The 15500-nt window shown below is 43.2% G+C and overlaps 1 protein-coding gene across 5 annotated transcripts in view; it reads left to right on the forward strand.

The window, feature by feature from the left end:
- foxp2 (forkhead box P2) overlaps positions 1-15273 on the forward strand; it is a 101993-nt gene extending 86720 nt beyond the window's left edge. For 3 of the 5 annotated variants that reach the window (XM_076722387.1, XM_076722388.1, XM_076722390.1), the window contains 7 exons: positions 1026-1236; positions 2255-2358; positions 2523-2624; positions 5167-5288; positions 5501-5570; positions 6483-6790; positions 11382-15273. In XM_076722387.1, the coding sequence (XP_076578502.1) occupies positions 1026-1236; positions 2255-2358; positions 2523-2624; positions 5167-5288; positions 5501-5570; positions 6483-6790; positions 11382-11526 (1062 nt within the window). In that variant the 3' untranslated portion in view covers positions 11527-15273. Of the gene's footprint in view, positions 1-1025; positions 1237-2254; positions 2359-2522; positions 2625-5166; positions 5289-5500; positions 5571-5857; positions 6791-11381 lie in introns of all 5 variants that reach the window. The other 2 variants (XR_013075859.1, XM_076722389.1) reach the window with 2 other exon arrangements.
- The last annotated feature ends 227 nt before the right edge of the window (positions 15274-15500 follow it).

The following is a 15500-nucleotide window of genomic DNA, read 5'->3' on the forward strand; positions in this document are numbered from 1 at the left end:
TGCAGTCCCATCCAGGACCAGGACCTGCTCTCTTAGTAAGGAAGTTGTGCCGTTGGTGTGAGTCCACATAAATTGTACAATCCAAATCTGTAAATCTTGCTGGGCTTTGGTATGAAATGGGGCTCACAGGTTTGTTTAGTAACTCAAGAAGTAATTTAGTGTTGTACAAACTCTTTTAAAGTGCACATTTGTCGGGATTCTAGCCCTCTCAACCATAAATACCTGTTTATAGCAAGCATGCTTAAACACAACTCTATTGCATCACCAAAAAAAAAGGCCACCAAATAACAGAAATAGATTGTATTGAATTTCATTAGATCATCCGTGTCAGCAAAAGGCTATGAAAGAAGCCATAAACCTGCTACTTACCCATGGTGCAGTATTAGCCTCATATGAATGGTCAGTCAGCTAGGTCTAATTCCACTCTCACTGCACACTCCACTCACTGGTTCCCCTTGTAATAGCAGGATTTTTGGCTGAGGTGGCTTAGATTTGCTGCCAACACAACAGGGTCACAGTGGTAGCGCTGCAGTCAAAGTGAGGGGAACATGAAGTCATGAGTAGGGTGCTGGTTCTGGACCAGGGTCGACCAATTCACACCTACAGCAAACAAGGTTTTACCGGCTCATTGCCTCAGCGTGAACGGATTATGGGTGGTTGCAGTGGGGGAGCAGGAGAAGGAGGGCGGGGGTGAGGGAGGGTGGGAGTGATAAATAGAGAGATAAAGAGAGATGGGGCCGGGATAACACGCAGGCTGATCGTTGGATAATCTTGAACAGCGTGCTCTAATTAGAATTCTTATGATACAATTTGGTGGTTGTAATTAGTGGAGATGGGCTGGCTCCTCTCCACGAGCCTTGTTAGTGGAAACACAGCTGTGTTAGAGAGGAGGAGAGCAGACACTCGGCTCTGTCAGAGAAACCACAAAATAATGCCTCCCTCTCTCCCTCCCGCCCTCCCCCTCCCCGCTACCTCCATTTGTATCTGTCTCTTTCCCGCCCGCGCTCGCTCTTCCTCCGCCCCAGCTCAACTTGGTGTCCAGCGTCACCATGTCCAAGAACTTGCCCTCAGCATCGCCCCCCAATTTACCTCAGACACCCACCACGCCCACCGCACCGATCACGCCCATGGCCGCCATGCCCCAGGTGCCGTCAGTACTGGGAGGAGCGAACGTCCCCAGTATGGGAGCCATGCGCAGACGCCACTCGGACAAATACTCCATGCCCCTTTCGTCAGGTAGGACCAACTACTCAGCACTGCACGTCGCACACACACACACAGCACACACACACACACACACACACACACACACAGACAATCATGTTTCCATTACATTACGTAGAGCCTAAAATTGAGTGTGTTACATTATGAGGACTGCCACAATGTGACTGTGTAAGAAGATTTATGTCCCCACAACATGAGTAATGCACGTCCACACACAAACACACGCACTGATACATTAAGACACAAGATTGCGTCACTAATTTGACTCAGATTAAAATAAAATTCAGAACTTGTTAACCTGATTGTTTTCCTTTAAAATGAACCGAATCTGTTCACATTTAATGACATCACAGTGTTGAAGTAGCTAATTGCATGTGATGCCTAAACTCTGAGCGCTGCACTATTAATAGTACTCAACCCATAATGGTGTTCTAGTACTTTTTCCAACACACGCAGACATGCATGCCCACACACACACACACAAACACACACACACGCTCACAACCGCAGAGGCTTGTTGATCTAGCCGATGTGTGATGTCTGCTTGGTTTATAAAAGCAAGCCTGTGTTTAATCACTCTATATGTAAATAGACAAGAATTTCGTCTGTGCATAAATATTACATGAATGTTAATTAAGTTCAAATAATGGTGAAAAAATACAATATTTATTACATTAAGACATTCCATGTGTTAAGCTTTGCATTTTAAACGGTCTGTCTTTGATGTTTATATTTACTCTCTCTGTGTTTAGTGTGAAGACACATAAATTATTCAACTTCACCCTAACTAACCACACGGATCTCATTTTATGGATGTATTAGTGTTTAAGATCTCTCACGAGAGAGATTAATTAAAAATGCATTTTGTTAGACATGGAAAATGCTGATTTGATGTGCACCCTCTAACCCCCCCCCCACCCCCCCACCCTCTTTTTCTCCCCTCCCCTTTTTCTCCCCCAACCCCTTTTAATTTGATGAAACCTTGAGTAAATTCAATACCTAAAGGAATAAAATTTACCAATTATTTCAGGTGGTGACACAGTATTTATTTTTCCAGAGATCGCCCCAAACTACGAGTTTTATAAGAACGCAGATGTCAGACCGCCATTTACTTATGCAACCCTCATAAGACAGGTGAGTGGGAAATAAATTAACTTTGCCTGATTAGATTAAAATTAATTGCTGCATGAATCATGGCAGCTCCTCAATCCGTTTGTGTGTGTGTGTGCGTGTGTGAGTGTGTGTGTCAGTTACATGGTCTCGTTAGTAAACCATTATTTGATGTCATCTCATTTCAGGCTATCATGGACTCTGCCGACATGCAGTTAACGCTTAATGAAATCTACAGCTGGTTCACACGCACGTTCGCCTACTTCAGACGCAATGCTGCAACTTGGAAGGTAACCTTGATGAACCTGCCCCCCCCCACACACACACACGCACGCACATGCATCCCTCCACCTGCACCCCGCTGTGCCCTTTCACTCCTCTTACAGTTAAGACAAGAGACTCCTTCCTCTCGCTGAAGTCAAAAACAAAACCCGAAGAAAAGCACATATTTACTCAGCCCTGAGCGATTTGTGCGCCTCACCCCTTCCTCTCGAGTCGAGCTCATTCTGTCTCTTATTTATTTTTTCCGGCATTCTGCCTTTTCTGTTTGGAAATGACAGCCGAAAGAATTATTCTGCCTCAGATATCGTTTTCTAATTTGGTGCAATTAATAGCGGAGGCTTGGCGTGGAGAGGAGAGGTGCTCTGACGCACTAATTATACAGCAGCCACTCCATCATCAGCACCTTTTGTTAGGAGAGACACCCCACCTCCTACTCCTGAAACCACCTTCTCTCGCATATCATTGGTTAATTAGGAAGAAAGATGGCTGTTTGCCTGTTAACCAGCTCTCAGCCACGCGAGGGGGCTCGGCCGAAGACACGTGTACACACACACACCAACACATAAACTGCGCGTAAGAGAGGGGTTAAGGGTGTGTTCATGTGGAACTAAAGCAGGGAGGAAAGTGAGAATTGGCCTGTCATGGAGGGAGCACTCTTTATTTACCCACACAAAAGAGCCCATTTGTATATCTGTCCCGACAACTTTATTGTCCTGTCTGCCTCCACAAAGATGGTAAAAAATGTCTTTTCCTCCAGTACATGTTTTAACCAGAAGTGTGTCTGCCTGCTGATAAAGAAAGCCCCGCTCGAGCGTCGGCGTCTCCAGCATTTTATCCCGTGGCCCCCGCGCGTCATCCTTTAGCCGCCTTTTAGCCTTTGTGGCTGCACCGACGAGGACTGGAGGGAAAACTCCAACCAGCCGCTCATCAGTATGCAAGACATGGCGCTAGCACTAGATTTAGCAAAGTGAATTAATTTGGATTTGGGATGCAAATGAAGCACATGGGCGTGTGATCACCAATTCAGGAGGGCATGCAAAAAAGATCGGTGCCCTTTCCCAGTGTGTTCGGTACAGTACGAGCCGTGTTTTGCTGCGTAATAATGTTGTGACAAGATGTGTTTCTCAGAGGTTTTGTGGCTGTTGATGCTTTTGCAGCACAAAACAACACAAGCACATGACACCTTTTTGAAATGTTTTTGGTCTTGGTGTCAAAAAAGCCCCTTTGTTCCCGTGATGCGATAGCAGTGATATCACAGTGACATTAGAAATGTCTTGTCTCCGTGTCTCCCACCACGCACAATATCCGAGGCGATCTATTTACAGCTGCAGCTCCACCATTCCCTTTGTAAGTATTAGTGGGATGATCAGCGACGGGCTTGTCGTTTGATTAACGGAGAGAATTTGTTTAAAAAAAAAAAAAAAAAAAAAAGAAAGGAGAAAAAGAAATGAAAGGTAGTTTAATATCTCAGCTTGGTCTCATCAGCTCAAAAGAGGGATCTACCCCCCCCCCCCCCCCTCCACCCCACTTTCCTCTCTCTCTTTTTCTCTCACCCAGAAGCTTATTAGTTCTAACTATATAGCATGCATAATAAAACTGCTCATTTGCTCATTAATATTAAAATTATCATATTCAGAGCCATGGGCATTAAGATCAATCAAATCCTGGGATTTTCAGGTCAGATGCGAGATCTGCTTATGAGGTTTTTTTTTTTTTTTTTTTTTTGAATCCCTTTTTCTTGGAGAAAGAGCAGTACACACCAGGCTAAGGGAGATGATAAATATGAGAGGCAGAGATATTAAAGCCAAGGTTATTATTTGTAGAGTCTGATGCATGTTTTAATTATGGTCATACGGTCATATTAATATGAGAAGGCTTTTTTTTTTCTCTGGGTTTTCTTTATTTTGTAATTAACGAAAACACCTCACTGGTTTACTGTATGACGGATATATCCTGCTTTAAGTCAAACACAGCTTTGATAATATATTTGAGAGGTGGGTGTGTCGTGTAAGCACATACTCAACACCAGATATAGAATATCTGGACATACAGATGTCAGATACAGTTCACCTTAATGCTCCTTATCCGGGCTTGCACACACACCGTCTCAAGCACACACTGACACAAGGGTCTCCTGATGACTGCCTTTCTTCTTGCAATGCTGTCATCTTTAAAGCGATGTGTCCATTAAGAGAAATGCTTTTTCCGGAGCAGAAAGGGTTACTGACATCACCATTATCAAGGCCGGCATTACCACTTCTGTCACCACCATAAGCCATTCGCTATGCTGATTACCTCCTTTTAGCCTACTTACTCTGATTGATATGTACTGTGTGCAGGACTTGTAAGAGCATTCGCTCTCACTCAATTTTTACTAATTAAATCAATGGTGCGTGAATGTTAAGAATTTCTTCAAAATGCAAGAAAAAAAAATCAATTTCCAAGCCTTCTTCTTTTTCTTTTTCTTTTTTTTCTTTTTCCTTGACGGTTAATGAATGAATACGATTCGTTTTACCTCTTTCCTCTGACCTGTGTGTCGTGTCTCCGCAGAACGCCGTTCGCCACAACCTCAGCCTGCACAAGTGCTTTGTGCGCGTGGAGAACGTGAAGGGGGCAGTGTGGACGGTGGATGAGGTGGAGTACCAGAAACGCAGGTCGCAGAAGATCACAGGGTACGAACTCTGTCGCCTCGCCTCAGATCTAGATCTGAAGGTCAATGACATCGAGAGGATCAGAGAGAATCAATGCCCGGATTCTGTCCTCTCGTTTGAAACACTGCTCTGTCTTTCTCTTTGTTTACATATACTGCACAGCCTCCCTGCTCTTGTTCTTTAGTAGTTCTAATATCTGATGTGTTTTTTGTGTTTCCTTACGTTGCATCCAGGAGCCCATCACTTGTCAAGAACCTGCCCTCCAGTCTTGGCTATGGAACTGCACTAAACGCCAGCTTACAGGTAACTAAAAGCCACAGAGAAGCTCTGAGTCACCAGCTGCCTGCGTGCTTGACTGACAGGCCTGACTGACCAATTGAATGACTGAGCGAGTGTGGTTGCTGTGAACAATAGGTCTCCACATTAGTACTCACACTCATAAGAGCAAGTTTTCTATTTCTAACTCAGGTTTCTGCCTCTTTCTCTGCTCTTGTGTTTCTGTATCTCCCCCCTCTCTCTCTCTCTCTCCCTCTCTCTCTCTCCCTCTCTCTCTCTCTCTCTCTCTTCCTCCATCCTTCCTTCCTGTGCAGTCAGACTCAGAAGGCCACCCTGTGGTCGAAGCAGGAAGCAGCTCTCCCTCCTCCTTTCCACTCTTTTTACCTTCTTTCAGCTGCGGCAGCCACCCCAGATTGATAGCGGCATGTGCAAATGCAAGGGCATGTGCATTAATATTTATCTAAGCTGTCATAAATGATTTGGCTTCATAGTGTACGCCGGTGAGGTGCTCATGGCAAAAACTTTAAAAATTTAATCACTGTATATAACTTTAATGCGCAGCAGGCGAAAGTGTCAGGAGTTTTTTTTTTTATTATTTTGAGGTAAAGTTTTGGGGGGGACTTTTTTTAATAGCCACACCACACAAGGGCATGTGAATGGCAGCTGGGGGGAGGTAGTTGTCAGCAAGGCGTCACAGGGGGAAAATAGCCTGCAACAGAATGAAAAACTTAAGCATGAGACAACTGTGTTTTAATAATTACTGTGTTAAATCTTTTCATTCTCGTACTTGCCACTTCTTCCTATTGTATCATTCTTTATGCCCCCCCCTCTCCCTCCATACGCCTGTCCTGCCACCTACTTTACACTGTTGAACCATTTTACCAACAACCTCCCTTCAAACTCTAATCCTCAACATCTCCTCCTCCCTCTCACCTGCAGGCTGCCCTGGCAGAGACCTCCCTGCCTTTGCTGGGGACCCCCGGCCTCATGAACAGCGGCTCCACGGGCCCGATGGGAGGCAGCTGCCACGGCCTCCTGGGCGGAGACCCGTCCGGCCTGATGGGCGGTAGTCCACCCGGGCTGTTGGGCGGGAGCCCGCCAGGACTGCTGGGCGGCAGCCCTCCAGGTACACTGAGCGGCAGCCCCCCGAACCTGACGCAGTCCGCCCACGAGGAGCTCAACGGCTCACTCGACCACCTGGACACCAACGGACACAGCAGCCCCGGATACTCCCCACCAGTACACATGTAAGTTCACCAGATGGAAGTATTACAGCCACTGATACTGTATGAGTACTGTGTGCATTGCAGCTGCCCACAAACATGCGTGTGTATGATAACTACATGATAATTAGAGCTCATTATGAACTGTAATTGTTTTGATTATTTGAAAGTGAAAATAAGAATTAATCATTTGCAGCTTAAACACTTTTTTGGTCAACAGTTTGCTGTCAGCAGTTTTTGGATGCAGGCTCCATAAAGTCTGGTTGATTTTCTTTTAAAGTGATTTGCATCATTAGAAATAATGTGGTTATCGGTGAATATTCGAAAAATCCAGAAAGCTGCCTTGATAACGCACCTGAATGGTGTTAAAACCAACCAAACTTCACCGACTCTAAACCCACAGCAGCCATGGAGGCCACTGATACCCACAATCCCTCCCAGCTCACTCACGGCAGTATCTGAGAGATAATTGTGTCACACACAGAATCACACATCTCACATTTTTATGAGTTGCTATCTAAGAATGCAAGCACATGTTCACCCCCCCCACCTCCACTCCTGCACTGCACTCGCTCGCTGTCCTCATGCCCTTTGTTAGCTTAATTGCCTGATATTTAACCCACAGTAACAGTATGTTCTTCGGTTTGCCATGACCTGGGGGCAAGGTTCAATTTCTAGTATGTATTGTATCATAAGCAGACCCGTCTTTTTGTCATTGCTGTGGTGCTTTGAATGGTCCTCATACCTGAGGTGAGGTTTTTGGATAACAGTTAGCTCTATAAATAGGCTCTATTACACATTCGTCTTTAATTACACCACTGTCTGCATTATAGGGGTTTAGCTGCTATATTTTATGCAAGGCTGTTCCCATTAATATTGAGCAAGTGTGGCATTAATTACTTTAAAAATCTCCCCCTTCCCCATCTCTGTGTTAATGGAGCTGAGAGTGTGTTTTTAAAAAATTGATGCGCGAGTTTCAGGAATGTCTGCAACAACCTGAACCCAGCAGTGTCACACAGGTCTGCGTGAGCCCACACTGTGGTGAAGGTAGCATGCAGGGACACACACACACACACACACACACACATACAGGACACCTTCTCAGACAAACAGAAATTACACATCAATGATTCTCATCCGCCGTCCATCAGAGCTTGTGTTGCAAAGTCAGCCGACATCAGGGAAGCACTCCTGTAATGGCTAAAGGATGCACTCAGGCTCCATGCATCTCTCTCTGAGAGGGAGCAGAAGAGTGTTTGGTTAGCCCAGCCACACGTCTATACATTAATCTATTTCGACATGTTTACCCCTCTCTGAAATGGGGTGTTAAGTGGAGCAAATCTGCCCAGCTCTAGACAGAATCCCAGTGTTACCACTCCCCCAGGTCATTTAACTTTTAGTAACCGGACAGCATTGACTTTCTCTTTGTTGCTCGCTTTCTCTTCCTCTCTGGCCACGCAGCCTTGATACCGGCATGTGCGGCTGCGGAGGACGAGACGCACTCATCCATCCCTCCCTCCTCCTCTCCCTCCCGTCCTTCCATCCCCGCCTGCCTTTACACAGCCACGACAACCTCAAAATGGAAGAAATGTGTTTTTCATGACCGGCTTTTCCAGGATGTTGTTTAAATAATGGAGTGGCTCGTAGCACTAAACTAAATAGTACATCACCTTGAAGGGCCTTTCTCAGGAGAGCGACTCCTCAACACAACCAAGGCAATCCAACAATTAGACAAACCTCTCCTTCCCCTCAAAGTCTAAAGGTTAATGCTATCTGCTTAACCGCAAACCAGATCGCCCCAGGCCACGCCAGGCATGTGTGTGTTTGCTCATGTGTGTATGCGTGCGCAGTACACTCATGTACACCCTAAGGGGTAAAAGAAGTCGTACTGTAAACTGGGAAAGACTAAAACTCTTAAATTTGGGTGAGCAAATTAGCAACTTGACACAAAAGCCAGAGCAGAATATTTCTGCTGGTAACCAACTTCTTCATGTGCTCCGATAAAAGCAAATAAAACGTGTTTAATATCTGTGCTGTCACATCTAATAATTTGGTGACCACCCCTCTTTGGTGTAACTTAATGAATCATAGTGAGATGTTATGAATGTCTTTGATTGCCCCCCCAGTCCTCACCCCTGCCTTCACCTCCCTTTCCTTCCCCCACCCCTCTCGTCCTCCACTCTCCTCGCCCGCCCCACCTCCCTCTCCTGTCCCCCAACCTACCATTAGGCCCGTGGACTAATGACCTTATTTGCATCCCCGACATACCTCCGCATGATTGCTGGTGCTAATCTCCAATTGATGTGAGAGCGGGCATCTCGAGAGCACGCACACACCGCAAAGCGCCACGTATTTATTACACGGCAAAGTCCGGCGTTTACTCCTGAGTGACTCGATAATGGCAGCTAGCCATTAAGCACTAAATGGCTCATCCACATATTTTAATAAAGTGTCAGAAAGCTCAGGCCTGTGAATATGGTCCTGCATATTTTTCTTCAAAGCCACACAAACACCTAATAAGCTGCATATTAAAATAACAGCGGAGAGCTTCGCTTTGTGATACATCTCACATTCAGCCCTGTCAACTTATCGATGTGATGCATTCAGGTGCACATCGATTTTTAAGTAAAAGATGACCAGGATCTTTTTAGAGAGCTAAACTGTGGCAGCATTTTTTTTTTTAGGTTTTACGCTTCATAAAATGAAGCTCTTTCTGTATTCATGTAACTACTCCTCCTGTGGGCTCCCATAGGTGGAGGCTGCTGCATAAACAGTTAAGAGATGACAAGATGGTAAAACACAGTTTGTTAGGAACTATTTATTAAATGATCTTATTATGATGATACTGCTTATAGATGCTAAATAGAGGGACTCAAACTTACCATTATCGTTAATCATTTACATTTTTCTTCCGAAGGTTTTATCATTTACGCTATGAAACGCCAATAAATAGGGAAAAATAGCCCAAAAATGTGGTCTTCACACTGCTTTTGCCCAATAGTCCAAAGCAAATATTTTCAGTTTACACTAATTAAGCAGCCAACTGACACATTTGAAAAGCTGAATCTCAGACCTCAGCACCTTAAAGGATTCCTTAACTACTAAAGAATTAAAATGAGCACAGTCTGGTTTTACTTTATTTCGCTAAAAGTCAGCAGAGTCTTTGCATTCAGCAGCCTGTTGTCGGGTCAGAGGGAGCAGAGTTAGTGTTTTCTGTTTCTGTAACCTCTGGCCGAGGTGTTTTTCTTCTGCCTCCCGCTGCCTCCATGAATCTTGAGGGGCAGAAACAGAAATATTCATCGCTCGGCTCGCATCCTGCTCAGATCAGCCTCCTTTCTTCATCCCACCACATCAGAATATTAATTTACAGTATTTGGCTCTGAATATTAAAGTCATCTGTACCTTTTAAAATTCTTTTCAAATTCAAAGCCCCCCCTCCTCAACCCCCCCTTTCCACTGATGAAGGCAGCCGAGGAGAGAGGCTATGAGACGAGTCCTAACGTACTACCACTTGATAAGTCTACCTCTCTCTCCCCACTCTCCCCTTTCAAAGTCTGCGGGGATTTTCTGATGCATCCGATGTGTCAGAAATAATTAGGTTTTGTCAGATTTATCATCGTGGCACAAACCCCTCTCCCCGACTAGGGCCCCAGATCATGTTATGCCTTGTTTGTGTGTGACAGCATTATTATTCTTGTTAGTCGCCCAACACTTTTTCTTTTTTTTTTTTTTTTTCCGCCCACTCTTCTGTTGTTCTGAAGGGAAAGGCGTCCTGCTCATAGCGCTGCGTCTGCTTCCTGCTTATTGACAGTGGCTAAAGATATTCATCCATTTAGAGTTAAAAACATGTATCATGGTGTCCGAGCGAACTGCCGGGGCTGAAGTTGATTAATGGCAGAACCTAGCTGCCGGTTTTTCCTCTTGAGGAGCGACATGCACAGCCCCTGCATATTAACGAGTGGCTGCGCTTTCTATTAACTAGATAAAAAAGCCTCTCCTCTGCCTTTGCTCCAGGGGGCTCAGGGATGAGAAATTCTCCATTATTTATCATGTGGCCTGTTTTTTTTTTTTTTTCTTCCCTTTTTCCTTTTTCATGTATTTCAACCTGGTGTCATCAGTAAACTTTTAAATGCCAAACATGTCTGGAACATCACAGCTTATCGGCCTTACAGAGGCCATGTTTTTCATGCAATTTTCATGCGCTTACTTACAGTAGACGTGAGGCATCATGTCGAATTAGCGTCTCGCAAACAACATGGTTGTTACTTTCACTAGATAATGCATGTAATGGCTGTTATATGCCTGTTTGTGAATGCGGCACAATATTTATCTCTTAGCTGAAGACCACATTGTGTATTCCATGTGCAGTGATGGGAATGACTTACCGTAAACCCTTTCTTTCTTTTACATTATATTTATTTTCATGGTAATAATTACCATTTCTATATTTGATTGTTGTCTCTATCCTCAGGTGTCTTCTGATAGCGGTTCATTTCGCATGTCAGTGTTACAAAAAATAACTTCCTGGTCACATAAGTGCTATTGGCTGCAGGAATTTGTCATGAAACACATAAAAAAAAATCTAACATTTGCTGCCAATGTGACTGTGCCACAGGCCACCCATTCACGTGAAGGAGGAGCCACTCAACATGGATGACGACGACTGTCCGATGTCACTGGTGACGACAGCCAATCACAGTCCAGAGCTGGACGATGAGCGGGAGCTGGAGGAAGGGAACTTATCAGAAGAACTGGAGTGACTAGGATACAGTTTTTGGTCGACGTATCCCTTCACCCAGCCGCACTGTTTCTCTCACACAGACCTCCTGCAAGACAAGAAACCACTCCACAGTCCAAGCAACCACAGCTGACTCTCTCTTTGTCTCTCTCACCACTGGGACTATTTATTGAGCATGCATCCAGATGGAGACCGGTCCAAAGGAACTCTTTGTTGCAGCCCTTTGGGATCCCCAAACGCGACAGGCATGAGATGTCTGATTTAAAAAAAAAAAAAAAAAAAATTAACTCTTTGAGACCTATTTCATTGGAGATGGCGTGGCCACATACAGTACAAGGATGACGGACTCATGGATGGAGGGAAAAAAACGTGAAACATACGAGCAAATCATGTTCCGTTGAAAGCTAGCGGCCTCATATACTGCCAAAAAGGAAGACGTTTTATGTTTGTGAATAATCCAACCCCCAGTAGTTGTTAATGTCTAGAGACAATTGCTGGTTCAATTCAAGTTGTTGCTCTGTTATCATTTGCACAGGAGTAGTCTCAGAAATTTGTGTCACTGCCTGTATGTTGCTACTATTACGAAAACCAGTATATTATTTTTTAGCTTTTATTTGATTTTGATTTGATTTTTTTTTTTTTTTTTTTTTTTTTTTTAACCATCGTTAATTTCAAAATCTGATTTTAGACACCACCAACTGTAAATGCCATTCCCCGAATCACACCAGTAACGGAACTACGGTACCAAAACTGTTGTTGCAGCTGTCCAGAAAAAAAAAGAGAAAAAAAAAAGAGAAAAAAAGTTGGCTTCCAGTCTATTATCTGTTTGTGATTTAAAAGTAAAAAAAAAAAAAAAAAAATTCAGTTGGATAAAAAGTAATAGTTTGTGTAAAGCACCATTTACAAAACAAATGCATTTCTGCATAATTTTCTTCTCGCTGTTCTCCTTACCTCCTCGTTCTAAAGCTTTGTCTACCTGCAAACAGTCACAGGCAACAGCTAGAAACCAAAGCCAACACTAGCAATGGCCAATAGCTTATAGACAGAAGCCACCAAACTCCTCTTGGTCCGTCTTCTGTGACTTTAAACTAGTACAAAGAGAAGCTTTTGTTCCGCAAACTACCTTCGAATAACCTCTGGGATTGTTTCATTTAGCCCTATACAAAGATGATCACGAGTAAGAGAGAGGGGAAATAAATGCTGACTTTGATGTGTAATTTGATAACTCGTAGAGCGTCCACTTTGGAGATTTTCTGCCAGACGTATTGTAGGTAAAAGGTGATGTGACATTTGAACTGCAGGCATTTTTGCGCTGGTGATTTGACTGGTGGAGAGCAGCTAACTGTAAAAGTGGATTATGACCAAAACAAAACATTTGTGTATTCAATGGAAGTGCAGAAACATTGTGTTGTTGTGAAGTTTTCCTTTTTCCTTTCCGTTACGCATTGAACACATCAGAAGTCATTTCTTTGTTTGTTTTTACGATTTCTTTTCCTAACCTGGTGAATATGTAACGTTCTGAGTAGGACTGTCAGAATAATGTCACGTCTTATTTCCGTGGCGGTTTTTTGTTCCGAGCCGCGTCGAAACCGAAACTGAAAACATCGCTAACCAAACATGAAAAATATCTAGTGAAGCCAAATAAGTCATGATTTCAAGTTGACATGAAATGATGTGGCTCGGTTACCATGTAAAAGCAAATAATAATAGCCATTGCAGAAGAGGATATCTAAGGATAAGGATGAAAGTTAACCTTTTCTAGGTGATATTTGCTTTAACCTGTCATCAAATACTCATTGTGTGGTGCATAGCATCTAAAGTATATGGATACAACTGGTGCCCGCACTGATGTACTCTGTATAGGTAGCCAGCTTTTTATAACACACTCGGTATCTATAGAGACTAAAGAGATGTAGTTAGCGTGGAGACTGCGTCCCATCATTTCCCTCACAGCTAATGTCATCTAGAAAAGTGTTGTTGCTTTAATGGTCATTTCTGTTTTCAGTAAACCAAAGTTACACAAAATTCTGCCTCCTCTTGTATGGGATAAAGAAATGCTAAAACAACCACACACACCCTGTCAGAGACTAGCATACATGCGCGAACAGACACACACACACACACAGACACACAGACCCCGAGCTTTTGCCAACTTTCTTGTTTCGGTGAACTCTCCAGCTGCAGAAAATGTACGCTGTCAAAGAACCGACGAGTGGCTTTGTATTGTGCTGTAACGAGCAACGCGTCTGCCTGCTTTGACCAAAGTGGAAACACTGTGCATATGTTGTTTTCAAGTGTTGTGCCAAGCCAAGGAATTGGCTGTAAGAGCTTAACACGCAGACACGTGCAGTACTGTACAAACACAAAGCATGTAAAGTACTGTACACACACACACACACACACACACACACACACACACACACACACACACACACACGCCAGTTCCACGTCAAGAGGGTACTGGGCCCAGGAACAAAGCTTATCCCTTCAATACTTAGCTGGAGTCAGCAAAACGACTTGAAGACGACGTTCTTAATAATCTTATCACACCAAATAAAAAGGACGCTGCGTCTTTCAAAAAAAAAAAAAAAAAGGGTTCTCCCACTTACCCAAAAAGGCTTTCTAAAAGCTTCTACCTCTGCACAACAGATTCAGAACAATTATGACAGATTGCACGAGTTATTAGAATGCCACAAGAGCTGTTACACTTTACTACGCTTGTCTCATAGGACGTGGCTCCAACCAACGTTTACATTCCCTGCGTCAAGATATGGAAGATCTGCATTGTAATAGGTTGTCCTCAAACATTTGTAGAATGATAATGTATAGATTACCTGTAAGGGAATATTGTGTTTTAAAAATGCATGTCTAAAAATCATTTGGTGGACTGGAAACAAGAACCAATAAAAAGAATATAATAAAAATCATCGGGACGATGGCCTAAATGTACGTACAATGCATAGGAGTGCATTACCTCAGATATACTGTTTTGGGAGGGATAAAACCTGTCAGCCACAGAATGCATATTACCTGTAGATTTGCATGGGTTTTGTATAAATTAAGTAAAAAAAAAAATGTCTAAAATAGTTGCTTGCACATAATACCAGAAAGACCTCCAGAACTGCGATCTGCTCCTCCACTAGATTTTAGGATTGTCTGGATTTTCTGGGTTGATTTTGTCTGTATTTTGATAACTGTGCATACTTATGTAAAAAAAATGTTGGTGGACCCATAAATTTACCAGACTTTTTTCTAAGAGGAAAAAAAAAATCTCAGTGTTTCTTTTCTGACTTACCTGAATTTTTACTGTTTCTCTCTCATTGCTCGCTAAGAATAGCAAACCTGCTTTTTCTGCATCTGCTTTGCGTAGCTGTAAGGCTTAACCTAATGTGTGTATTTATTGCTTGTACCTCTGTGCATACTTTATGAAGCATTATGTCTGGCAGTTGAGTCATGTATCCTTTCTACTGCTATCCTTCTCTAATAATTGGGAATATGATCCCCCTATGTATACAGTAAATTGGGACTGTAGCAAACATATGTTTATGTAATTGGTGAAGACTTTTTTTTGTTTGTTTCATTTCCTTTTGATTGAGATCCAACTACTTTTTTTGATACTTTTCATTACTGTGTACTGTGTCCATACGTTAAAGGTTCTCTGACATTAGAAGGTCATGGTTGAGAATTGTAACAGACGTTATTATTTTCTGTATTCATGGCATTTCACTGCTGAATAAAATAAAGGACCAAAACTTGGAATTTGAAAAGCAACTGTCTACCTCCAGCATCAGAGAGTATTTTTTTTCCCTCCACTGTTACACATATATCTTTTATTCTACAAAGGCACAGCCATGAAAATCTAGCTGGCATTACACTTTTAACGTTTCAGGAGCTGCTGCTTCAGAGATGTGAAGGAAGGGGTTGGAAAAAAACAATTAAAGTTTAATGTATATGTTACAAGGCTTTGTTCCAGCTTGCAGCACCTAGAGTCTTGTT

Source organism: Chaetodon auriga, chromosome 22 (assembly GCF_051107435.1).
Source record: "Chaetodon auriga isolate fChaAug3 chromosome 22, fChaAug3.hap1, whole genome shotgun sequence".
Classification (NCBI taxonomy): Eukaryota; Metazoa; Chordata; class Actinopteri; order Chaetodontiformes; family Chaetodontidae; genus Chaetodon; species Chaetodon auriga.